The sequence below is a fragment of the Anomaloglossus baeobatrachus genome, chromosome 5 (genome assembly GCF_048569485.1).
Source record: "Anomaloglossus baeobatrachus isolate aAnoBae1 chromosome 5, aAnoBae1.hap1, whole genome shotgun sequence".
Classification (NCBI taxonomy): Eukaryota; Metazoa; Chordata; class Amphibia; order Anura; family Aromobatidae; genus Anomaloglossus; species Anomaloglossus baeobatrachus.
In genome coordinates, this window is record NC_134357.1 from 566,193,901 (window position 1) to 566,221,714 (window position 27,814).

The window sequence follows — 27,814 nt, forward strand, 5'->3', positions numbered from 1 at the left end:
GAGGTTGAAACCTCTTCCTCAGGACCAGAATATCAACAAAGCAACTTGCTTTGTTGATATTCTGGTCCTGAGGAAGAGGTTTCAACCTCAAAATGCATAGACCTATGGAATAAAAAAAGATCTTAATTTATCAACAACTCTACACTTTCATTTGGCTGATGTGCAGCGTTAACCCCTTCTCTCCTATTTTGAATACTCATCCACGTGGGGCTGCAGCAGACGCCATTACCTTATGCTTTGCAGTGGTTGTGACTTTCACAACCACATTAGGTGAGTGTATACCTTTAAATATTACTCCTGTTTATCTGGTAATAACCCATCAGCGCTTCTTTTTCTAGTTTTAGGATTGGTGGAGATGGCAGCTTTTTCATTGGTTGCTAGTTCAATCTGACTGCATAATTTTACTCTTAACTATGTAATCAGAAGGGCTGAGGCAATCCACATTTACAGACAATAGGGCTCCAATCAGTCTCACATGAGACAATGGATAACTTCTCTTGGTTTAGCAAATAAAAGAACACATACATTTGGCCTAATTAAGAACAGTTCACCCCCTACACAAGTGGCCAAACGTTGAGTCGTCATAGTCCTAATTCCCTGCCCTGGCTCGGCTGGCTGAAAACTCCAAATACCTATGATGGGTCATAACTTCTCACCGAAAGGTCACACATAAGATGGTGGTTCTGGTGCCATCAGATCAGGCCGGGCCCTTAGGCTGGTTTCACACTACGTTTTTTTAACATGTGTTATGAACATTTTTTTGCTGCAAAAGCGGATCCTGTTTTTCTAAAGAAAAACGTATGCAAACGCATGTGTTATTTTACAGGATCCTGCCACTTGACTTGAAGTTTATGGGCGAGCATTATGTGATCGGGAGTCAGTGGAACTGAACATGACAGACTGGAAATTCAGATGCCGCTGGGGAAAGAAAGAGGAGAGAAAGAGAGAGAGAGAGAGAAGAGAGAGGAAGAGAGAGAGGAAGAGAAACAAAGAGACAGAGAGAGAGAGGAAGAGAGAGAGAGAGCAAGAGAAAGATAGAGAGAAAGAGAGGAGAGAGAAAGAAAGAGAGAGAGGAAGAAAGAGAGAGATGGAGGGAGAGAGAGAAAGAGAGAGGGAGAGAGAGAGAGAATGAAAGAGAGTGAGAGAAAGAGATAGAGAGAGAAGAGAGAGAAATAAAGTAAGAAAAACTCACGCTCTGTGGTTTCTGGGCATGCTCAGTACACCAAACAGGATCCTGTCTATCAGTATACCACCGTTCACATGCATTTGCGTGCTGTTTAGTCAGGATCCAGCGACTTGCAGTATTTGGACGCAGCTCAAAAACGCTGCAAATAGCGTTTTTAAACAATGTTAAAAAACTGCAAGTCGCTGGATCCTGACAAAACTGCACGCAAACGCATGTTGACGCGAGTCCATTGCAAATGCATTGAAATGAAAACGCATTTGTACTGGATCCGCTTTTGCTTCAAAAAAACGTTCAGGATGCATATTAAAAAAACGTAGTGTGAAAGCAGCCTGATTCTGCTAGGAGACCAAACATGGTTTTGATAATTGGCTTCTACTAGCCTTTTTACATATCTCCCCAACCCAGGGTGCTAGGGAGAGTCGGGACTCAGGTGCATGAATGGCCTATCCCCTCGGTCCCAAAAATATAATCAGTGTAGGGCTAGGATATATGGTAATTCCATAACTAATTATGGAATTATGTCTACTTTCTGTCTGATAAATGCACATGAAGCCTGAACTACAACCAGGCGGTTCATCCTGTTAGAAAACTTTTTGTCCTCACCTGGGACTTGGGAGAAATTGCACAGCAAATTATATGGTCCATTATCTCATACCCTAGTGAAATAAAAAAAAAAATTGGGAATAATGCAACATTTGTGTTGTCAAAAATGTATTTTTTCATCTTCACGGCTCAACGTTATAACATTCTGCAAAGCACCTGGAAGCGTGACTTTTCCTTTGAAGCTTTGCCGGTAGACCTCCGGCTGACAAAGATGTCCTGTCTCAGATTCATTCTTTGAATAGGAGGTCTCAGACCAGATATAATACAGTTGATTGGCAGGACATATCTCCCATATTCTCCCCCCCCCCCTTTAGAGGGCGCTAGAGATTAACATTTTCCTGTATTTTCCCCCACTCACTCGTCTGCAACCTCCCCTTGCCGAGATAACCTGTCGGAGTTACCAGGGTTATGGCCTTTCTTGTGGCGCATGGCGAAGCGGTACTGCAGGAGCGCAGGTCGCCATTGTATGAACTTCTCATTCATTCCGAATATAGTGTGCAACCAGCTGAGGAGGTTGTGGTCCGATATGTGTTGAACCGCACATCGCCCTGATGTCTCTAAATACGTCGGAGTTACGCAATATAGTCTCGTCACTTCCGCCAAAATGAGATGTTCTGCAGACCCTGGGGATACGTAAGGTCAGCTTGGCACCATTTTACACAGACACCCCCTGTCCATTTGGGCACAGGGAGGCACAGGAAGGGAAAGCAGGTGATCCACACAACCTCCAGCTGGGCGCCACACTCTCTCACAAGCCTGACAGGCTGAGAGGTCCCTTTCACTATCTGCAGTGAAACATATCCCTGCCAGCCCGGTAGGACTGGCACCAGTTCTTCATTATATGTAAGCCCCATCAGTTAATGGGATTACATTGGGCCAGACACCAGACCCGGTAGCATGTAATATTATATCAAAAACACAGACATGTGAATTCATGAATCGTGATAAAAAAGCAACCCAGGATTAAGTTATATATTTAATCGCACACTAGCCAAAACACTCTATACACAATGTATATACATATACAACAATCAGATAGTTGCTGTAAGACCATGGATGGAAGAAATAAAAATAATTCCATTGTTAAGCTGCCTAGGTGATTAATACAGTTCACAACTGCAGATCTTCATACCACTTTTCCATATCCACTCTGTTCCACCTCTTCACACTATGCCCTGAAATTGCTCACCTCCATGTCCAAACTTTAGCCCTGTGCACAGCGAACCACTATACAGTGTGATGGCCACTATAGACACCCATACAGTATGGTCACTAGAGTCCCCCAAACGCTATATAATGTCCACCAGAGCCCCCACTCAGTATGATATCCACCACAACCCTCCAAAACACAGTATGATGTCCATCATTGCCCATGGAAAATGTGAATTTCTTGTCCACACTTTGCGTTTCCAAACGCTGCGTTTAATTTGCATAATTTTGGGCAAAAACCATGCATTCAAAGAAGCAGCATCTCAATTGTTTTTGCCATTTTGGCTGCGTTCTACACCCATTGAAATCAATGAGTTGTAGTAAATCGCTGTCAAAATGTTAAGCAGTGCGCTTGCATTGCATTATTATTGCGATCCACATGTTTTTTTTAACATAACAAAGGCAGTTCTTTCGTCTTTCTCTCTCTGTCGATTGGTCTGTTGGTCTGTCTCTCTCTCTCTATGTCTCTATCTCTCTCTCTGTCCATGTCGTTCTCTCCCTCCCACCCCCTCTCTCATACTTACCGATCCACGATCACTGGCGCGGCGCTGCACGGCAATCACACTGGGGAGGCTTCTTCTCTTTTGAAAATGCCGGCCGCTCATTAATCCATTACATATTCCCTGCTTCCCCCGCCCACCGATGCCTATGATTGGTTGCAGTCAGACATGCCCCCACGCTGAGTGACAGCTGTCTCACTGCAACCAATTACAGCCACCAGTGAGCGTGTCTATATCGAGCAGTAAAATAAATAAATAAATGAAACAAAAACGACGTGCGGTCCCCCCCCATTTGGATACCAGCCAGGGTAAAGCCACACGGCTGAAGGCTGGTATTCTCAGGATGGGGAGCTCCACGTTATGGGGAGCTCCCCAGCCTAACAATATCAGCCAGCAGCCGCCCGGAATTGCCGCATCCATTAGATGCGACAGTCCCGGGACTTTACCGGCTCATCCCAAATTGCCCTGGTGCGGTGGCAAACGGGGTAATAAGGAGTTAATGGCAGCAGCAGCAGGAGGGGGATAACAGAGGAAATACAGCCCGCCCCTGGGTCCAACAAACCTCATTACCATAGCAAAAGGTAATATTTTGTAAAGTTGTTATGTAGGTCTGAAAGGGGGGCCAGTAGCAAGATGAACCTTTATAGAATGCAGCCCATGAGCTGCAGAAGGGGATTATTTTAGTTTAATAGCGAAAATTCTGGTGACAGGTTCCCTTTAAGCAATTGGTCCAGATGCAAGAGCAGTTACAGCAGCAACATCAGATGGCTCTCCTGACAGGAGCTGTCCAGGCAAAGAGTGTTACGGGGGGCTGTCTGATAATAACTTAAAGGAGTATCAGACAGTCAGGGTCCACCGTGCAAAGACTCTGCTGCAGACTATGGCAGAGTGCAATACCTCTGTTAACTCACAGAAGGATATAATAAGTAAGTAAAGCAATTCCTCCCTTACTTGGAGGGAGTGTGGAATGATCTCTGTTAATAATCACAGAGACAAAGGCAATGTGTGCGAAATGGCACCTACCTAGGTCCGCTCTTCTAGTGGTGCAAAAGAGACGAACAGCAGCGTAAGCCGCACAAAGCTCCTACCTGCGTTCGCTCAACTAGTGTGCGAGGACACGAACCACTAGATATGGCACCTGCCTAGGTCCGCTCTTCTAGTGGTGCAAAAGAGACAAACAGCAGCGTAAGCCGCACAAAGCTCCTACCTCTGTTCGCTCCCCTAGTGTGCGAGGATACGAACAACTGCCAGACGCAGTATAAGGAACGTTACCCTAGCGGCAACGTCCACCTACGAGTCGAACCACAAGGCCCAGCCAGACCATGTGCCTCAGGCACCTGCCTATGTCCGCTCCCCTAAGAGGTAAGGATACGGACAGCAGCCGAAGCTGTAAGGTATAAGAACGCTACCCTGCCGGTAGCGCTCACCTAGCATAGACAGAGGAATGCCTAGAGGAACGCGCACAGAGCGTCTACTCTTATGCATGAACCAAGAGGACTGAGCGCCATGCGGCGTGTGTCAGGGTCTTATATAGACTCTGTGCCTCATCCAAGATGGAGGACACCAGAGCCAATCCGCTGCCAGAACGACAGGAGTGACATCATGCTGGCCTATCACCGAGCAAGGCATCACAAGCACATGACCAGCGACCAATCGGCATAGAAGGTGTCAGAGACATGTGACCTCGTGTCAGCGATGATGTCACCCGCACATGTGCAATGGCTCCAAGATAGGACTTAGTCTCCGGCGCTCGCACATGTGCAGTAGCAAGAAATCTGGACTTAGTCTCCAGCGCTCGCACATGTGCAGTAGCAAGAAATCTGGACATAGTCTCCAGTGCTCGCAGCAACCGTAACAAAGAGGATGGCACTTTCCACCAGCCAAAGTGACAGTATCCATGTGAGGCGAACAGTTTGGGAGGCCTAGCAGAAAATGATGATATTGAGGCTATCTTGTGTCACGATGTGAATGTAGGATAGCATGGGACAGGGGGCCCCTATACTGCCCATCATGCTAGGGGACCCTATGTTATCCCTAACCTCCGGATAACTCTTGAAGGTGATGTCAGAGTCCCCTGCCTTACTGGTTTCCTGAGTAGAACTAAACTGTTTCCATCCCAGGGAAGGAAGGGGCAGACGTGTGAGGGCAACACAGATGAAGACAGACAGTGGGGAAAAAAACCTCAGCCACTCTGCAAACTCACAGAAACAAACAGTAAGAAACTATGGAGAAAAGCAAGAGAGATAAGGCAACAACAAAATGACAAGAATAGTTAACATCACAACTGCTCACAGCAATGAAGTACTACAACCACCAGTAATTCTGGATCACAAAACCCTCACCAGACCAGTATAGGGAAGCTATGGCTGGCATTAAAGAAAGCGCCCAGCCAGCATATATAGGAGGGAAGTGAATGTAACTTCACAGTATGTAATCAAAGGAGACTAACAAGCAGACCAGCAGAGATCCTGCTAGCCTGCCTATGAACTACAAGTCTGTGGGTTGACGCCCAAGTCACATACCTCAGAGACGTTAGCAGGCAGAGTGCCAGAATTAGTAGCCTCCACAGATCCTGATGCCCCAATGACAGTTGACAATGTTGGTAAAAGCCTCCTTGTGACATCCTGTCTTTGAGTGGGTGGCAGACAGAGAGAAACTTCTCCAGAGCAATGGGCAGGGGCACTAGCTCCATACCTTACTGGGGAGCAACCAATATTTTACCCCAACCTTACCCTGCAGGATGCCAAGGAGTACTACAAGCTGAAAGCGGAAAATACAGTTAGGTCCAGAAATATTTGGACAGTGACACAATTTTCACGAGTTGGGCTCTGCATGCCACCACATTGGATTTGAAATGAAACCTCTACAACAGAATTCAAGTGCAGATTGTAACGTTTAATTTGAAGGTTTGAACAAAAATATCTGATAGAAATTGTAGGAATTGTACACATTTCTTTACAAACACTCCACATTTTAGGAGGTCAAAAGTAATTGGACAAATAAACCAAACCCAAACAAAATATTTTTATTTTCAATATTTTGTTGCAAATCCTTTGGAGGCAATCACTGCCTTAAGTCTGGAACCCATGGACATCACCAAACGCTGGGTTTCCTCCTTCTTAATGCTTTGCCAGGCCTTTACAGCCGCAGCCTTCAGGTCTTGCTTGTTTGTGGGTCTTTCCGTCTTAAGTCTGGATTTAAGCAAGTGAAATGCATGCTCAATTGGGTTAAGATCTGGTGATTGACTTGGCCATTGCAGAAGGTTCCACTTTTTTGCACTCATGAACTCCTGGGTAGCTTTGGCTGTATGCTTGGGGTCATTGTCCATCTGTACTATGAAGCGCTGTCCGATCAACTTTGCGGCATTTGGCTGAATCTGGGCTGAAAGTATATCCCGGTACACTTCAGAATTCATCTGGCTACTCTTGTCTGCTGTTATGTCATCAATAAACACAAGTGACCCAGTGCCATTGAAAGCCATGCATGCCCATGCCATCACGTTGCCTCCACCATGTTTTACAGAGGATGTGGTGTGCCTTGGATCATGTGCCGTTCCCTTTCTTCTCCAAACTTTTTTCTTCCCATCATTCTGGTACAGGTTGATCTTGGTCTCATCTGTCCATAGAATACTTTTCCAGAACTGAGCTGGCTTCATGAGGTGTTTTTCAGCAAATTTAACTCTGGCCTGTCTATTTTTGGAATTGATGAATGGTTTGCATCTAGATGTGAACCCTTTGTATTTACTTTCATGAAGTCTTCTCTTTACTGTTGACTTAGAGACAGATACACCTACTTCACTGAGAGTGTTCTGGACTTCAGTTGATGTTGTGAACGGGTTCTTCTTCACCAAAGAAAGTATGCGGCGATCATCCACCACTGTTGTCATCCGTGGACGCCCAGGCCTTTTTGAGTTCCCAAACTCACCAGTCAATTCCTTTTTTCTCAGAATGTACCCGACTGTTGTTTTTGCTACTCCAAGCATGTCTGCTATCTCTCTGATGGATTTTTTCTTTTTTTTCAGCCTCAGGATGTTCTGCTTCACCTCAATTGAGAGTTCCTTAGACCGCATGTTGTCTGGTCACAGCAACAGCTTCCAAATGCAAAACCACACACCTGTAATCAACCCCAGACCTTTTAACTACTTCATTGATTACAGGTTAACGAGGGAGACGCCTTCAGAGTTAATTGCAGCCCTTAGAGTCCCTTGTCCAATTACTTTTGGTCCCTTGGAAAAGAGGAGGCTATGCATTACAGAGCTATGATTCCTAAACCCTTTCTCCGATTTGGATGTGAAAACTCTCATATTGCACTTTCAGCCCATATTATATATATAATTGTATTTCTGAACATGTTTTTGTAAACAGCTAAAATAACAAAACTTGTGTCACTGTCCAAATATTTCTGGACCTAACTGTATATAGCATGTTTGGGCATAATTCTGGTGTCCTACGTGCAACAGGTGCTCCTGTGTCAATACAAAGGGGACAAAACTCCTCGGTCCTAGATGTTCAACATGTTACACCTGGAGCAAAAACGGCTGCAGCCTGATTGATACCTGCTCTCCAGCACAGTTGGAGAAGAGTGGTAGGGGACCAATTTATGAACTCAGTATCTAAAGCCTGCGTCACATTTAGCGACTTACCAGCGATCCCGAAAACGATGCGACCTGATAAGGATCGCTGGTAAGTCGCTGGGAGGGCGCTGGTGAGATGTCACGCAGTCAGACCTTACCAACGACTCAGTAACGATACAGGTCGCAGTAGCGACCTGTATAACTATCTCTGCTGTCATTGGGACACTGTCACACAGTGTCAAACATGGCGATGCGTCCTGCCCAGCAGGACATCGCCTTTGAAGAAAATGGTCCAGGACATTCAGCCACGACCGGCGACCTCACAGCAGGGGCCAGGTCATTGCTGGATGTCACGCATAACGAGATTGCTAGCAAGATCACTGTTGCGTCACGAAAACCGTGACTCAGCAGCGATGTCGTTGGCGATGTCGCTTGGGCTAAGTTCACACATCAGTTTTTTCCAATCAGGCACAATCCGGTTTGTGCCTGATGCAACGGATCCATCTCAGATTGTGTAAAAACGGATGCGGCGGATACGGTAAAAAACAGATCCTTTTTTTTGTTTTGTTTTTTTATGCTGAGAGAGACCCCATCATCACCGCACAAACACCGGCACTACCGCCCCCATCATCACCGCACAAACACCGGCACTACCGCCCCCACCATCACCGCACACGCAGGCACTCTCGCACGCACCATCACCGCACATATACCGGCACTCCCGCATGCACCATCACTGCACATACACCGGCACTCCCGCAAGCATCATCACCGCACACGCAGGCACTCTCGCATACACCATCACCACACATACACCGGCACTCCCGCACGCACTATCACCGCACTTACACTGGCACTCCCGCATGCACCATCACTGCACATACACCGGCACTCCCGCAAGCATCATCACCGCACATACACCGGCACTACCGCCCCCACCATCAACGCACACGCAGGCACTCTCACACACACCATCACTGCACATACACCGGCAGTCCCGCTCCCACCATCACCGCACACGCAGGCACTCTCGCACGCACCATCACCGCACATACACCGGCACTCCCACTCCCACCATCACCGCACATACACCGACACTCCCGCTCCCACCATCACCGCACATACACTGGCACTCCCGCATGCACCATCACTGCACATACACTGGCACTCCCGCAAGCACCATCACCACACATACACCGACAATCTCGCATGCATCATCACCGCACATACGCCGGCACTCCCGCACGCATCATCACCGCACATACACAGGCACTCCCGCTCCCATCATCACCGCACATACAGGCACTCCGCTCCCATCATCACCGCACATACACAGGCACTGCCACACGCACCATCACCGCACATACACCGGCACTCTCGCACGCATCATCCCCGCACATACACCGGCACTCCCGCACGCATCATCACAGCATATACATCGGCACTCTCGCACGCATCATCACCGAACACGCAGGCGTTACCTCAGTGACGTCCCCGCTGACAGCGCGACTCCCTTCAGTTGCTGCGTGAAACTCCTGGGAGCGGCGGTGTTCTACTGCCGCTCCTGTCAGCTTCATGTTACTGAGCTGATAGCGTCGTGGGACCTCCGTGGATTACGTCGGACCTGGAGGGGTATTTGGGGATTTTAATAAAATGGTGAAAGAGGGTGTTTTTTTGTCTTTTATTCCAAATAAAGTATTTTTTTGGGTGTGTGTGTTTATTTACTTTCACTTACATGTTAATCATTGGGGGTATCTCATTAACCCCTTATTACCCCGATTGCCACCGCACCATGGCAATTCGGGATGAGCCGGGTAGAGTCCCGAGACTGTCGCATCTAATGGATGCAGCAATTCCGGGAGGCTGATATTGTTAGGCTGGGGGCTCCCCATAACGTGGGGCTCCCCATCCTGAGAATACCAGCCTTCAGCCGTGTGGCTTTATCTTGGCTGGTATCAAAATTGTGGGGGACCGTACGTCATTTTTTTTAAATAATTTATTTATTTTACTGCACATATAGACCCGCCCACCGGCGGCTGTGATTGGTTGCAGTGAGACAACGGTCACTCAGCATGGGGGCGTGTCTGACTGCAACCAATCATAGGCGCCGGTGGGCGGGGGAAGCAGGGAATACGAGATTGAATAATGGGCGGCCGGCATTTTCAAATGAGAAGCCGCCAGAGCTTTGTGACAGCCGTGCAGCGCCGGTGATCGGTGAGTGGGTGAGAGTGAGTGAATGAGTCAACGAGTCAGTGAGTGAGAGAGTGAGTGAGTGATTGATTTTCTGACAAGCAATGACTTTTTATCACTTCTGGGCATGCTCAGAAGTAAAACCCAGCTTCCGGCGTTTGATGCATGCCACCGGATCCGGGGCGCATAGACTTTCATTATGCACCATGCCGCACAGCGCCAAACCCAGCGCTGTGCGGTTTTTTGTCACAGGAAAAAAACGTTCCTCTCTGCGTCCTGTGCGGTCGCCGGAGTGACGATTTTTTCCGCATCCGGCAAAAACCGGATCAAACGCAAGTACATGCGGAACAATCCGGCGTTAATAAAAGTCTATGAGGAAAAACCGCACCCGGCGGCAAAAAAAACCGGATGCGTTTTTCCTGCAAATCTCCGGATTGTGCCACAGAGCAAAAACCTGATGTGTGAACATACCCTTAGTGAGACGTGGCCTTAAGTCTTGTGCAAAGCTGAGTTACCCAAAGAGATCCCCAGAATGCAGAGGACCTCATGTACCTGGTGAGAAGATACTTGGCTGAGGACAACTCCCTGAGCCATCAAGGGAGCCTGAGGTAATCTATATGGCAAAGGCCAGGTCTGAGCCGGCGCCCAATAATGGGGAGGACTTTGCACCTAGCACCACGGTTGTGGCTAAATCCAAATGGGTAGAAGGACCTGTGGGCGTGACCGGCTTCCTTAGTGGGCGTGACAGCTTGTTTGGTGGGCGTGGCGATGTTCCCTTCCGTCCACTATGCACATGCAAGGCGGGGCTTCGCCCCCCTGCACCCTCCACATTTGGTGGTCTTACCCCCAGACCCCAGCTTCTATTATAATCAACTCTATGCTGATGTGGACTTAGAAGAATATATCTTCTTGGTATGAGCAATGTCGGTGGAGGCCTCGCCCCTTTCTGGTCACATGGGTGTGACGCCAGCAGAGGTCCCTCTGGCCACTGGGATTTAGATGTTACCCTATCACCGCCCGCAGAGCCGCTTCCAGGACCTGTGATGATGTCACATGGAGGGGAGGAGTCAGGGGGTCACATGATCAACTCTTCAGTGTAAGTGTAATGTATGCAGGACTCTGCTGTGCTGGTTGTCATGGTGAAAGTTATGTGTGGGGTCAGGAGGGGTTTACAGTGTGGATGTAGCAGAGCTGTGTGTGTGCGAGGTGTACAGAGCAGAGCCGTGTGTGTACGAGGTGTACGGAGCAGAGCTGTGTGTACGGAGCAGAGCCGCGTGTGTACGAGGTGTACAGAGGGGAGCTGTGTCTGTATGATGTGTACGGAGTGGAGCCGTGTGTACAAGGTGTATGGAGCGGAGCCGTGTGTGTACGAGGCGTACGGAGCAGAGCCGCGTGTGTACGAGGCGTACGGAGCGGAGCCGCGCGTGTACGAGGTATACGGAGCGGAACCGCGCGTGTACGGAGCGGAGCCGCACGTGTACGAGGAGTACGGAGCGGAGCCGCACGTGTACGAGGCCTACGGAACGGAGACGTGTGTGTATGACGGATACGGAGCGAAGTCGTGTGTGTGTGTATGAGGAGTACGGAGGAGAGCCCTGCGTGTACGAGGCGTACGGAGCGGAACCGCGTGTGTTCGAGGCATACGGAGGGGAGCCGTGTGTGTACGAGGTGTACGGAGCAGAGCCGTGTGTGTATGACGGATACAGATTGGAGTCGTGTGTGTGCGATATGTACGGAGCAGAGCCGTGTGTATGACCTGTATGGATAGGACTACAAAATATATACAGCTGCACACTAAAATGCTAATAATGAAAAAGGGAAACTCTAGTATTGCTTTAGGTTCACAGTTTACAGAGACGCACCTTGCCGTGGTGACCGGGCTCACATGCATTGGCCAATACATAAGCTAAGTGTCTCGTTTTTCAAATATTCCTATTCCTGTAAACCAATACTAGAGTTTCCCTTTTTCATTGTTAGCATTTTAGTGTGCAGCTGTATATATTTTGTAGGTGTAATGTTTTTTCAGCTAGCACCTTGTTGGATAAGCGGATCAGTCTTTTTGACATTTGCTGTATGGATAGGAGACATGTGCAGAGAGGAGCCGCGTGTGTACGACGTGTACGGAGCGGAGTCGTGTCACTTTTCTTTGCATCGGTGTGGAGATGTCCCTTCATTAGAGCTCGGTTTCCTCCTCTAGGTGTGTGGTAAGAGATGTTATAGATGTCACATTTATGGAAGTTTAACTTCCTTACCGCTATATCCCACTTGGGGGTATGCATCGATGCTGATCCATCTGGTGCGGTTGGGTTCCCCCGTTTAATCAGCTGCTTGCGCCTGACAGTGGTGCACAGTATATGAAGGATTAAGCTCATTTCAATTCAAGTTCCCAAGTTAATATAAAAAGTAGAAAACAATCTAATAAAACATATAAAAACAAGTGTCCCTTTATCGGATTATTCACTACATACAAAAAAAAACACATAATTGGTATCGGAACTTTCCTAACGACCCCAACAATAAACATAAATCGTTTCACTTTCACCAAACCCAGCAGTGATTCTTCTCGTACATAAAAGGACAAGATTTTCGTGAATGTTTTGAATCCAGTTTTCATCAGTGTTCGGTCAGCGTCTGTTGTGACCAACAGTTGTTTTATCAGTGATTTTTTTCGTACAAAAAAATAATACATTTTTATAATAATCTTTATTTCTATAACTCCAACATATTCAGCAGCGCTTTACAATTCAGAGGCTCATATACAAGCAAGTAACATAAAAGATACAATAATTACAGCAATACAGACAACCCTGCTTGTAAGAGCTTACAATCTACAATGAGGTGGGGGGGGGCAAGTACAGGTGCTTATTTACAATAACAATCCAGCCTTCTCAAAGAAATGGGGGATAGATAAAGGCTGCCTGAGCTAGTCACCAGTCAATCTGTGTGATGCTTTTGTGTGTGGTGGAGTTTGTCAGAGAGTTATAGTCGGAGAAGTCTTGGATGGACTATGTGAATTGAATTCGATTATGGAGTGTAATAGGCCACCCTAAAAAGATGTGTTTTTAGGGAGCTTCTGAAGCTTAGTAAGTTGTGGTTCATCCTAGTTTCTTGGGGTAGAGCATTCCAGATCATTGCTGCAGCTCGAAGTCTTGGAGCTGGGAGTGGGAGGTTCGGATTAGTGTGGATGTTAGTTTAAAGTTGTTAAACTGAAAAATAAGGAGCGCTGATAGTGTAATACCAACAGATCAGTGAGGTAGATCAGGAAAAATACACTCACCTGAAAAGGTTGTGAGATAGTCACAACCACTGATAGAGCATAGGATGAAGGCGTCTGCTGCAGCCCCACAAGGATGCGCATACAAATCAGAGTGAAGAGGGGGTTAATGCCGCGCATCAGCCAAAATGAAGATGTAGCACGTTGATGTTATAAACGTATTCTTTTATTCCATCGGTCTACGCGTTTCAAGGATACACCTCTTCTTCAGGACCAGTGCATCAACATAGTCAATGTTGATGCACTGGTCCTGAAGAAGAGGTGTATCCTCGAAACGCGTAGACCGATGGAATAAAAGAATACGTTTATAACATCAACGTGCTACATCTTCATTTTGGCTGATGCGCGGCATTAACCCCCTCTTCACTCTAGTTTAAAGTTGTTGGCAGAGAACAGGTAGGGTGATAGACAGAGATGAGGGTGGAGATGTAAGGCGGGTGCCACACTGTGGAGAGCTTTGTGGATGAGAACAAGCAATTTGAATTGGATCCTGTGATATATGGACAGCCAGTGCAATGACTGACAGAGAGAGGAAGCATAGTGTTACGGGGGGGCCGGCAGATTAGGACCAGGGGGTATATATCCTAATCGCCAGTCGGGGCCCACCGTGCTCCAGATGACAAAGGAGCTGCTGGCACCTGAGGGTTAGGCGGAGACTATAGAGCTGGATGGCTCTGAGATAACCCAGGAACTCTGGGAACCGGTCACGTGTGTTGGGACATGTCAGACCGGACGACAACCCGATTAGCGTTTTGGTGCACCTAGCGCTACACCAACCACGTGTGCAGGAAACACGTCAGGCCGGGTGGTAACCAGGTAGCGTTGACCGGAAGACCGCCACGAAAGCACCCTGTCGGCCACGTGTGTAGGACACGTCAGGCCGAGCGGTCCTCCGATTAGCGTTTCTGGCCACCTCTCGACTGGCCACGTGTGTGTAGGACAGGTCAGGCCAGATGGGTACACCAGTAGCGTTGACCGGGAAGCCGAGGAGGATAAGGAACACCCTGTTAACTCCACAGGGGTCCTGGGGTACGCTGTCCGTGCGCGTAGGGGGCACAACCGGACAGGTGGCGCAGCAGGTGTGTTGTCCGTGTGCGTAGGGGGCACAATCGGACAGGTGGCGCAGCAGGTGCGTTGTCCGTGTGCGTAGGGGGCACAATCGGACAGGAGGCGCAGCAGGTGCGTTGTCCGTGTGCGTAGGGGGCACAATCGGACAGGAAGCACAGCAGCCGCAACCCAGTTAACGCCACTGGGCTGCTATAGCAAGACTGGAACGGCAGGAGGGAAGCACGGCGCCTGACCCTGATGTGCTGAGCCACGAATCTTGGCGTGACAGGCACCATTCGCCTAACCCTACCTACCGCTTCCCAACATAGGCTTATGTCGCAATGAGGCTCTAACATGGAGGTGTGCTCTGACTGAGCAAAAGTGAAGACTGCGCACCTCCATGTTGTCTCCAGCCCCTTTTATAACCTGGGTCCGCCCTAAACCCAGGGTGGAACCACCAAGGTCCAATAGCAGAGTGCCCTGTCATCAGTGACGTCACATGCGACCTATCCGGAACCGCCCCGTCATTGATGACCTCATGGCAGCCATGCCCCAAACACTTCACCAGTCATCATCTGACGACCAATACTGAGGTGCCAGATCATAGGGGCGGGCCTCTGCGAACCAGTCCGGAGTTGCCACGTCATCAGGACACCTGACACCCTCTGCCCTATCAGGGCCTGCCACCTCACGGACATGCTCAGTGAGGTCCTTACCGGACCTAGCCTCTGGTGCACTAAGTGCCTGAGCATGCCCAGTAGCCTGAGCAACAGGCTCAGAAAGCAGACTATCAGTTTGAGCATGCTCAGTAGGCACATCCCAGCACTTAGACACAGCACGAAGTCCAAGTACCTGTGCAAAGAGGCTGTTAGGGTTAATTGTGGGAGCATGCTCAGTAGCCTGAACTGAGGACTTAGTCTCAGACATAACACAATCAGGCTGAGCATGCTCACTAGGCAAAACACTGGGCTTAAACTCTGGCTGGGGTAAATCGGCGCACGCATGCGCACTAGCCGCCTCTCCACACTTAGACGTGGTGGAAGGAACAGCCAACTGGACGACCCGAGGCACGGCCAAGAACGGCAGCCGGCGCCTGGGCGCAACAGGAACCGCAGCAGGCTGCTTGCGGCTATGGCGGCGCCGGTTCGTAACACATAGGCGTAATGGTTAGCCAGACAGGTGACCCTGGCTGAAGCATTAAGGATGTACTTCAGAGGAGAGAGTCTAGTTAATGGGAGACCAATTCATAGAGAATTGCAGTAGTCAAGACTGGAGTGGATCAGGGCCACAATGGTAGTTTTTGGCGTTTCCACGTTGAGAAAGGGTCGGATTCTAGAGATGCCCTTGAGGTGCAAGCAACAGGAGCGGGTGAGAGATTGTATATAGGAGATGAAGGAAAGATTGCTGTCAAGCATAACAAGTCATATCTTCATCACTGATCTTACTTGTGGCCCTATAAAGATGTCTTCTTTCAGTTTCACATCACTAACTTTGGGAAATTTGGATTTCAAATGTATAAATGCAACCAAATTTCTATCAAGGTCTTTTATGAATTGTTTCATCAATCCCAGTTGAATATGCAGTGGAGGTAAATAGACTTTTCAGGATTCACTAAAGGTACATTTACATGTTTTTTGTCCAGTAACAAGAGATTCTCGTTTAGGCCAGTGTTTTCTAATATAGTGAGACTTCTAATCGCTGCTATCCCATTCACTTAAGGCCCCTTTCACACGTCAGTGATTCTGGTACATTTGTGCTTTTTTTTAAACGTACCAGAATCACGGACATACGCAGACCCATTATAATGAATGGGTCTGATCACACGTCGGTGATTTTTCACTGCATGTGTCTCCGTGCAGCGTACCCGCGTGTGCGTGTTTGCCGCATGGAGACATGTCCATTTTTTTCTGGCATCACTGATGTTCCACGGACCACGCAGTGGTGTGATCTGTGAAACACGTGCCAGAAAAAAACGTGCTTTTAAAATAAAAAACATTTTAACTCACCCGGCGTCCAGCGATGTCCTCTGCAGCCTGTGCAGCCTGCTGCTTCTGAGCCGGCTCATTATTGTCGCGCATATGAATATGCGCGACACAGCTGACCCGGAAACAGCTGCTGCGGGGGTCACCGCCGGCCGGATGCGGCACCACGGGAGCGATCAGCACCATGGACAGCGGGAGCGCGCACAGGTGAGTAGTTTTCTAAGTGCAATCACGGGCCACGGAGAACGGAGCCCGGATTGCACTTAGACAACCCATGTATGCCGTGAATCACGGCACGCGCAGGGACATGTGCGTGTTTTACACGCCAGTGAAAAATGTCACTGTTTTTCCACTGACGTGTGAAACGGGCCTAAGAAACAGCAGAATTTAGTGCACCCAAGATACAATCCAGGCAATGAAGGAATCACCTTCAAATCTCCAGATATTTCAGTTGTTTTTTATATTGATTTTTTTTATTTTAACAGCAGTTTAATATTTTCATATCAACATGTGCAATTGACGGGAGGTTATTCCCTTTTATGCAAAAGAAAGGGCTTCAAACTAACTTTTTTAATGAGTCTATGAACAATTGCCGCTCATCTGTTCATCTCCAAAGACCTCCATAACAGAACAAACATTATTACAAAAAACTACGCCTTTTTCTACAGGAAAATACTTTTTGAGGTTACTCTCTCTATGATACCTGAGTATGAGGGGCTGCTGATAAGTCTTTGGATTTACCCAGAAAGAAACGAGATAGGATGATGAAACTTTACATTTATTCCACATACTCTCCATTGATGTCAACACACTTCTTACATCGGTTTTCAAAGTTCTGTAAGCCTAGTAAAAAGAAGGATTTCAGTTATGCCTCAAATCAGGCGTCCGTAGCAGCCATGGCATCAGAAAAGGTGTGAAATTTTGTACCCTTGAGGTGTTTCTTCAGGTTTGGAAAAAGATGCTAGTCGGAGGGAGCTAGATCTGGTGAATAAGGTGGGCGGTCAACCAGCAGGAAGCCCTGCTCTGCCAGTTTTGCCGTGGTCGTTTGTGCAGTGTGAGTGGAGGCATTGTCTTGCAGGAACAAGATTTCTTTGGACAGCTTGCCGCACCTTTTGGCCTTCAGAGCTGCTTCAATTGGTCCAAAAGTTCAATGTAATACCTTGCATTGATGGTGGAACCTTTTTAAAGATGGTCCACTAGCTGCACAATTAGAAGGTGAAAAATTCCAGCAACAGCAAATAAAATGTAAAAATTTAGTTCAGAGTCCAGAATTATATGCACAAGTGCGCACAGCAAACAAATGGATACCAGTGTACTTCCTAGGGCTGACAAAGTCCTGCACAAGTCCTGCACACAGCCCATACAGATTGAGTCCTGGATTAAGTACATTGATCACTAAACAATGAGTCTAATGCGGCGCGTCACATGAGACGATCCATCATGCGATATGTCGTTGGGGTCACGGTTTTCGTGACGCACGTCCAGCATCGTTTGCGACGTCGTTTCGTGTGACACCTACGAGTGTCTCAGAATGATCACAAATCGGTTACAAATCATGTATCGTTTACACGTCGTTTATTTTTATAACATCGTTTATTCTTCTCTATGCCGGTTGTTCATCGTACCACACATTGCTCCGTGTGACACCCCGGGAACGATAAACACAGCTTATCTGCGTCCCACGGCTCCTGCCGGCTATGCGGAAGGAAGGAGGTGGGCGGGATGTTGAGGTCCCGCTCATCTCCGCCCCTCCACTTCTATTGGCTGGTGGCTGTGTGACGTCGCTGTGACGCTGAACGTCTCTCCCCCTTCAGGAAGTGGATGTTCGCTGTCCACACCGAGGTCGCTCAGCAGGTAAGTACGTGTGATGGGGGTTTAACGACTTTGTGTGCCACGGGCAACTAATTGCCCATGACGCACAAACGACGGGGGCGGATACAATCGCTCGTGCGATCGCATGATAGATCGTATCGTGTGACGCCCGCATAAGTTCTTACAGATCAAGGAAGTCCAGCAGTATTAGGCCAAAGACACACAGCATGAAAATCGGACTGAGTGGAATGCGATAAAACATCGCATTCCACTTGGACCAATATTAACCTATGTGTCAGCACCCATGAGCGATTATTTTCTCAGCTCCAATCGGACCGAGAAAACAATTGCAGCATGCTGCGATTGTAATGCGAGGCTCTCTTGCACCCATTCAAGTCTATGGGGCGAGAGAAAGATCGTACTGCACTCAGTACACCGCTGTACCGTGAGTACAGGGCGAGAAAGGCAATAGCCGGCTACAGAGGAGAAAGGGAGATAAATCACTCCCGCCCCTCCTCGGTGCTGGTCCGTCACTCCTCAGTGCCGGCCCGCCCCCCCGCAGATGAGGTCCGATCTCATGATCGGACCTCGGTCGCAGTGACACTCGCATGACACTCGGCTCCTGCTGTGCTCCCAGCGTGAGCCGAGTGTCATGCGAGGATCGCATAGTCCCCGTGTGGCTCCGGCCTAAGAGCTCTTCTCCTAGAAGCCTTGAAGGCAGGGAACCACAGCCAGGATCAGGATAATGCACAGTAGACTGCAGGCAGCTGAGCAGTAAGGCAGAGCACTGAACTAAGAAGTGGCAGCAAGAAGTCCAGCAGCAAGCCAGGGGTGACTCAGGTGCCAACAGCAAAAAATTCTTAAGAAAGGAATAAAGCCTGAACCGGGACTTATAAGCACGGAAGACAAGAAGTTCAAGGGCCAGACAAGGCAACATACTCCATCTTAGGCTATATGCGCACGCTGTGTTTTTTACCGCGTTTTTTGGCTCAAAAGTACATGACTTTGCTTCCCCAGCAAATCCTATGAGATTTAATTTTTGTTGTCCACACAGTGCAGTTTTGTTTTGCTGCGTTTTTGTGCAGAAAAAAAAATGAGCATGTCAATTCTTTCCTGCATTTTTCCACCAATTCAATGCATTTGAAAAACATACTACGTTTTGCTGCGTTTTTTCAAATGCATTGGATGGGTGGAAATACGCTGTAAAACGCAAGACGCTGCATTTTTGTGTGTTTTTTGCCGCTAAAAACGCGACCTGCAACAAAAACGCAGCGTCTAAAAAAAAGCAATGTGCGCACATAGCCTTAGATGAGGGCAAGAACACATAAGTTCCATGGAAAACCCTAGACCTTACAAGAACCTGCAGATTCTTGTGATTTTGTCTTTTAACATAACAGAAGCCCTCATTCCTCTGATCACATACTGATTAGACCACTAAATAATTTAGTTAAATCATCCGATGGCAAACCATAAAATCGGCTAAAATTAAAAACAAGAAATGCGTAAAAAATACTGTGGCAGGCGAAAAAATTCTAAATGTTTTTGTGATAAAAATCATGTTGACCAGTGTTTATTTATCTATTTAGATAAAAAAATGAAGATAGAGAGAATCTGAGAAGTTTTACTGTTCAATGAACACCTTTAAAGAAAATTATTTTCCTCCGATAAATCACTTGTAAGACCACATCTAGAATATGGAATCCAGTTTTGAGATCATTTTATAAAAGGTACAATAGAGCTAGAGTCCATGCAAAGGGCGGACAACTAGCTTATAGCCTGGGATTGAAGGTCTTTTAGGCTAAGTTCACACAAGTGTATAAAAAAATCATCAGAGTTTCATCCAGAAATGATGATTTTTTTTCTCATTTGTCATCTGTGTGTGGCCTATTTTTATACAGCAACAGTTATTAAAACTTTTCAAGTCTGAATACAGTTCCCTACGTTGTCAGGTCGGATACTATACTGCGAGTCTGTATGGAACTTTATTTTTTTTATTTTTTTTGCGCACCCATAGACTTGAATGGGCAAGATTCATCCGACACTAAGAAACTATTGTATGCTGAAAATTTTTTTCAGAGGTAGATTCAGTGATAAAAAAAAATTACTCATCTGTACTGTGTGAGTGAATAACATTGGTCTGAATGCTGTCCGTGTACTGTCTGTTTTTTCACAGGCTTCCTTTTCCACTGAACCACAGTCTTTTCGGTCAGCAGGTGTTTCCTTTTATCATTTAGTCTGTCCGATCACATCGCAGGTCTCGCTATTTATAGCTTCCACTTCTTGGTCTTCTCCACTGGTTATATTCCAATCTCATTTTTGCTTGGATTTCCACCCAAACTGACAAGGACTTATGCCAGTTAGATAGAGATCAGATAGGCTTATTTTTTACCATCTAATCTGTGTTCTTCTCTTTTCTCCTGCCAAGTGTTCGGCTATAGGAAGCTTTCCTTTTTGGCAGTGGCATTTTACTTTCTTCAGTATATTTCCCTGTGTTATGTTTGCTCAATTAGGACATCTGTTATCTCTGTACGCCTTTTGTCACAATGACTATGGGACAGCGGGGAACTGGGGCTGCTAAGCTGTCCCTCAAGCTAGGGGGCTCTATGCTATCCCTAACCTCAGGGATACTGCTAATGGTGGAGAGGCCTGAGTCTCCTTCCTGGCCCTGCTCCTTACCAGTCCTGATCTTATTCCCTCTCCCCCTCCCCCCAGGGAGAGATGGGACAGCCAGAAATAGAAAGGGGACACCAAAATGTGTTACTCAACAAATACACACAGAGATATAAGACAATAAGAGATTAGGAGGAAAACGAGCAGGGAGGAAGAAACAAGACAATAGGGGTAAACTTCACAACCACTCCAAGCAAAAGCAACACTTTCACCAGAAAATCTGGGACACCAAATCTCACAGACCAACACAGGATAACATAGCTGGCATAGGTAGACAATTTCATAAAGCATAAATAGGAGGGGAGCAGATGTGATTGGCTTCCCCACCACATGTGATCACAGAAGCCTAACAAGCAGAGTAGCAGAATTTAACACCTGCTAGGCTGCCTATGAATCAGCACACAGCAGGTTGATGCCCGAGTCTGTGTTGATCTCAGACACCGGAGAAACCATTGAGCAGTGTCAGAATCTGCAATGTGAACACAGTCTGATGCCACCATGACAGTCGGTAAAGTTTGCCCAAAACTCTGTGTGACACCATTCCTATTCCAGGGTTTTAGTGCTCTATACCGCTCACTGGTTTCTAAGGAGGTATGAAGAATGCTCAGTGGCCTATTAAGCAGTCAGGTCCGAGTTGTGATCTCCTAGTTATGCAGTTAGGATTATTCCAGCCCTCGCAGATACCACCAAGGACTGCGTAGCTAGGGACCTTAGTCTGTACAGGAACCAGTTGGGTCAGATGCAGTAGTTTATAGATAAGTCCTTTTTCCTGTGATAATGTATGCATAACAATTTGTTTGATAGCTGAGCTAAGGAGTCCCTTCTCTGTTTAATTAGCTAATATTTATCTTATGCTAAATTTTAATAACTAGGTACTTATTAGCTTCACCCGTTTTGCAAGATTTTTTTGGCCAGCCAATTAGATGAGGCACACTAGACAATTGCAGAAAAGTGGCAAGAAACGTGTTCAATCTGTGCGGCTGTGGAAGAGCTAACATGCAGAGAACAATAGAGAAGGGGTTTATGCCGCGCTATTAATCAGGAAGGAGAACAGAGAGATGATCAATGTTCCTTTATTGTAGCTTGTGTCTACGCGTTTCAGGAGCTCTGCTCCCTTCATCAGGACATACAGCACAAAAACAAATCTTTTGAGATTTTTTGTTTTGAGAAACATGCGATTAATGTCAGTCGGTTTCTCCCTCTCCGTCTCTATTCTCTCTCTGTCGGTCTCCCTCTCTCTCTGTCCATGTCGGTCTATCCCTCTCCCCCCCCCTCTCATACCGATCCACGATCACCGGCGCGGCTCTGCACGGCATTCACACTGCTCCGGCGGCTTCTCCTCTTTTGAAAAAGCCGGCCGCTCATTATTCAATCTCGTATTCCCTGCTTTATCCGCCCACCGGCGCCTATGATTGGTTGCAGTCAGACACGCCCCCACGATGAGTGACAGCTGTCTCACTGCAACCAATCACAGCTGCCGGTGGGCGGGTCTATATCATGCAGTAAAAAAATAAATAATGAAAAAAAAATGGCTTGCGGTCCCCCCCTAATTTTAATACCAGCCAGGGTAAAGCCACACGGCTGCAGGCTGGTATTCTCAGGATGGGGAGCCCCACGTTATGGGGAGCCCCCTACCCTAACAATATCAGCCAGCAGCCGCCCGGAATAGCCGCATCCATGAGATGTGACAGTCCCGGGACTGTACCCGGCCATGCCGAATTGCCCTGGTGCGGTGACAATCGAGGTAATAAGGAGTTAATGGCAGCAGCCCATAGCTGCCACTAAGTCCTAGATTAAGCATGGCAGGCGTCTCCTCGAGATACCTTCCATGATTAACCTGTAAGATTAAGAAAATGAAGTCATACACCAAAAAATCCTTTATTTGAAATAAATAACAAAAAAACAACCTCTTTCACCACTTTATTCAAGTCCCCAAATACCCTTCCATGTCCCACGTAATCCACAGAGGTCCCTCGACGCTGTCAGCTCTGCTACATCGGAAGCTGACAGAGAGCGGTCACAGACCATGACCGCTCTCTGTGAGCTCCCCGCAGCAACTGAAGTGAGTTGCGCTATCAGTGATGACGTCACTCAGGTTACCCGCGGCCACAGAGCTCAGCAGGAGGACTTCTGCTGTGGCCGCGGGTAACCTCAGTGACGGCACCGCTGATCGCGCGGCTCACTGTCACTCAGGGGATTTGCGGTCACCGGTGACATCTTCACCGGTGACCGAAAATCAGGCCATGCCACACAGACAGAGCCGCGGGATGACAATGAAGTCGGGTGACATTCATCCAACTTCATTCTGATCGTGCGGCTCTGTCTGTGTCTGCTGTCAGCGGCCATTCAGCTCTGCTACCTAGCTCTGTCTGTGGCTGCTGTCAGCGGCCATGTAGCAGAGCTGAATGGCAGATGACAGCTGCTGAGAAAATAAAAGGATCACACACGCATTACACATGCTCTGCTAGCCTGGAAACAATTTAAAAAAAGCATCGCACTTGCATTGCACACCGACCTAACGTGAACTAAAATCGGCCGAGTTTTTTTCAGGCAACTCAGACCGATTTTACACGCATAGGTGTGTTTCCAGCCTCACTCTTGGTCAGCGCTATGTGGCAACCAGATGCAGAATCTGTCACGTCAGTACTGTTCTTGCATTCAAGAAGTAAAGAACAAATGAAGAGGAGGAGACAAGAAGAAGAAAAAAAATCAATAACATATCTTTATTGGTAATTGTATACATTTCCTAATCATCATCATATAGTGATCTAAATAATTTCTTTCTACTGTTGAGTTGTGAGTTTGTCCGTAACTGTTGTATTTTTTTAACAATTTATCAATAAACTAATTAAACGGAAATGGCTTATCGCCTATGTGATTTCCTTGATGTTTAAGAAGATGTGCTTTCTGTGTAAAACATTTCCCACATTCTGGACACGAAAATGGCCTCTCCCCTGTATGAGTTCTGTGATGCGTAATAAGATGTGATTTCTCTATAAAACCTTTCCCACATTCCGAACATGAAAACGGCTTTTCCCCTGTGTGACTTCTTTGATGACGAACAAGATGCGATTTCTCAATAAAACATTTCCCACATTTGAAGCAAGATAATTGCTTCTCACCTGTATGAATTCTCTGATGTTTCAGAAAATATGATTTGTAGGTAAAGCACTTTCCACATTCTGAACATGAATATGGCTTCTCTCCTGTGTGAGTTACCTGATGTGCAACTAAAACAGATTTCTGGTTAAAACATTTCCCACATTCAGAACATGAATATGGCCTTTCCCCAGTGTGAATTCTCTGGTGTGCAACTAGATGTGATTTGTCTATAAAACATTTTCCACATTCTGAACATGAAAATGGCTTCTCCCCTGTGTGACTCCTCTGATGTCTAACAAGATGCGATTTCTCTATAAAACATTTCCCACATGAACCACATGAAAATTGCTTTTCCCCTGTGTGAATTCTTTGATGTTTTAGTAAATGTGATTTGTAGATAAAACGTTTCCCACATTCTGAACAGGAATATGGCTTCTCCCCTGTATGAGCAAATTGATGTTCCACAGCCTTTCTATTTTTCTTTTTCTTTACAGTCTGTGATGAATCAGATTCATCTTTTTCAACAGGTCCTGATGATAGGGTTTTGCTGTAAAGGGTTGGAGATATAGCCGGAATAATAGTATGCTCTTCATATGTATCTTCCGTAATACCATAATCATCTGATTTAAAATCTGAAGACATTTGATATCCATCTGAGCTCCAGGTACAGTCGTCTGCTGATATTGAAAAGTAATATTCAGTTTTATTAAGTGTGTTCAATTTAATTATTAGATTTGATAACATTTCTATACAAATTGTAGTACATTTTCGAATAAAAACATTTGTTCATATGATAACTTTATATACGGTCATGTCTAACCATGACTATGCTTTAGTGTACTGATACCAAGATCTGGACACAAAGCAACACACCAGGACCTATAATCTCCTGTCACACAAGATAATTAAAATTCATACAAATATACAAAGCTGTCCTGAGCTTTTACAGCTCTCTGTGTATTAATATAATAATGGCATAATAGTCAATGGGATTTTACTTTACTTTCCTCCTTTCATATGTCTATGGTCGATACTAGAGAAAAGAGAATCAAATCAGTACAAATTGACTTAGGTTATGAATTTTTTGAAAATCATACACTATAGGTGCCTAAGTGGAAGATGATGCTGCCATTTTGTGAGGAATAAGGATAAGAGAGAGGACCACAAAATTAAGTATGAGACGAGTGACACAGGAAACAGAATACAGAGAGTGTGGGAGGAGAAGAAAATAGACTTTATCAGGTGAAATGATATTTGGGCTGCACAAAAGATCATTGTTCTTGGCAGTGTTACACAGAGATTTTTACAAACATTGCTGACAGTTGTGAGAATCTGTTCAGACTACAGATTCTGACACTCCGCCTGATAACTTCTCTGCTGTCTGTGATCAACACAGGCAGACTTGGGTGTCGAAAAACAGATTGGTAGTTCATAGGCAGGCTAACAAGAGTTAATCTCTACTGGTGTGTTTGTTAGTCTTTTTTGATTATATGGTATGGTGGAGCCAATCACATGTGCTCCACTCCTACATATGCTGGCTAGATCCTTTCTTCTATGCCAGGTATCGTTTATCTAAGCTGGTCTGGTGAGGTGTTGTAATCCAGACTATCTGGTGGTTCTAGTACTTGTTTTGTGTGCGGATGTGGTGTTAAGAGTTGTTGTCTTTTTGTTGCTGCCTTCCTTCTCTTGCTTTTCTCCTTTGTCTTTTATTCTTTTTCCTGTGAGTTTGGAGTGTGTCTGAGTTTAAGTTTTCCTTGTCTGTCCTTATCTGTGTTACCATCATACTCCTGCCCCTTCCTTCCCTTGGGGGAGGAACAGATTAGTTCTGTTCAGGACTATAGTAAGGCATGGGACTCCAGCATGCCCACCATCAGGTGTAATACAGAGGTTAGGAATAGCCTAGTGTCCCCTAGCATGAGGGACAGTATAGGAGCCCCTGTCACTTGCTATTCTATAGGCACACCGTGACAACTATGCATCAATAAGCATGTTGCCAGACGGTCATCACTTAACATTTAATGTAAATGCACTACCAATGAAGCACAGTACTCAAAAGCTATTACAGATTCATTGTTACCTCATCTAAAAATGTTTGGTAAAATAAATAACGGTAATGAAAAATGAAACACATGAGCCTGAGACAATCCAGGGATGATGATAATTGTGTTTTGGCCAAGATCTACAAACCAAATCAAGATTATCATGGTTCTGATCTTTGGTGCTTTGCTCTCCAGTTTTGTATTGTTCTCTGGTTGGTGAGTTGTTTTCCGGCCTTTGGTCCTGCGCTGGTGTTGGGAGGGGCCTGTTCACAGGCGCCTCATTCCGGGTGATTGCTCTGCTTCATTAGGGAGCAATCTCGCCCGGAACGCTGCCAGTCATAGTTCCTGTCCTGCAGTAAGTACTCTGGCTCCTGTATGTGCTCTGCTCTTGTCTCGCTACCCCAATCCTCTGTTACCCTTCTCTGCCCATGCCCCTCACGTTAATCACCCTGGGTTCTGACCTCCGGCTCATATCCTGACCTCGGATCCACTTTCTCCCTGTGTACCATATGTGACTTCCTGGCTCCTGACATCCGGCTTGTAGACTTCACCACCTCTAGTTGCATCTAGTAATACCTAGTAGTAGAACGTCAAAGATGACATAGAGGTTATGATGTCATCAGAGTAGGAGAATGGTAGTATCAGTGGTGATAAAGAGCAAAACTGAAATATGATCAAAATATCTAAACAGTGAAGGGCAGATTTACTTCTGTTGTGGTCAGAAAAGGGAGCAGGTTACACTGTGGATGCTGCTGGAATAAGCTAAACACTTATCAGACTAGCAGAAAGGCCTGCTGTTGATAGTGGCAGAAATGTTGCAAACGTTGTTGTCGAGGATTGTGTACAGCATCTCCTCTGTGGGAATTTTCCTTGTAGTTGCTTTAATACCAAATAGGGAACATCATACATGCTTCAGAAAATTGCTTTCCTACCATGATAAGCTCTGTACCGAACTTGTTCACCATGTCTAACTGGGAATCTCCTCTTTCCTCACGACTGAGTCACAACTCTACCACCTCTGCTACAACAATTTGTCGGAAAAAGTAGAAGCCAATACACTTTCTGGAACATGATAGACAGTTATTTTTTTGTTGCTGAACCAACCTATAGAACAATAGGAAACCCTAAACATTTTATCAGTGGGCCTTTGGGTCATCAGATTGGGCCAGTGGTAAGAACTCCTAGTTTGCTATTGGTGTAAAGTCTTGACCAACCTCAAGCGTACTAAGAGGATATTCATAGTGACAGAGGCATTGTCATGCTCAAGCAAATGAGATTTTCCTCAACGAGTTAGGAAACATTTGATTATTTGTGCAAATAAATCAGGCATTGGTCCAAGATAATTTTCTCACACCTGCCACAAATGCCAGTGATTATACCGCTTTTTCTACACCGGATTCTAGCTGTTTATCACTGGTCCAAAGATGCCACTGCTTGCCTGTCTATCATGTTCCATTCTGTACTGCCGCAACCCCTTAACCAGCTGGAGCTCTGCTACTTGTTTATTATGTCCGATCTTCTGCGGTTGTCACTACCACTTCCTGCTTGTCCATCATATTAATTTCTGCATTGCTGTAGCTATTACTGACCAAATATCTTCTGCCTGTCCATTATTTTCCATACTGTA

General features: G+C 46.4%; 1 protein-coding gene across 1 annotated transcript in view; it reads right to left on the reverse strand.

Annotated features, from left to right (window-relative positions):
• LOC142313039 (uncharacterized) overlaps nucleotides 1–27,814 on the reverse strand; it is a 177,351-nt gene that overhangs the window by 146,864 nt on the left and 2,673 nt on the right. The window contains exons 4-5 of the mRNA XM_075352024.1: nucleotides 23,892–24,825; nucleotides 23,617–23,692 (exon numbers count right to left, since the gene is read on the reverse strand). Coding sequence (XP_075208139.1) covers nucleotides 23,617–23,692; nucleotides 23,892–24,825 — 1,010 coding nt within the window. The remainder of the gene's footprint in view (nucleotides 1–23,616; nucleotides 23,693–23,891; nucleotides 24,826–27,814) is intronic.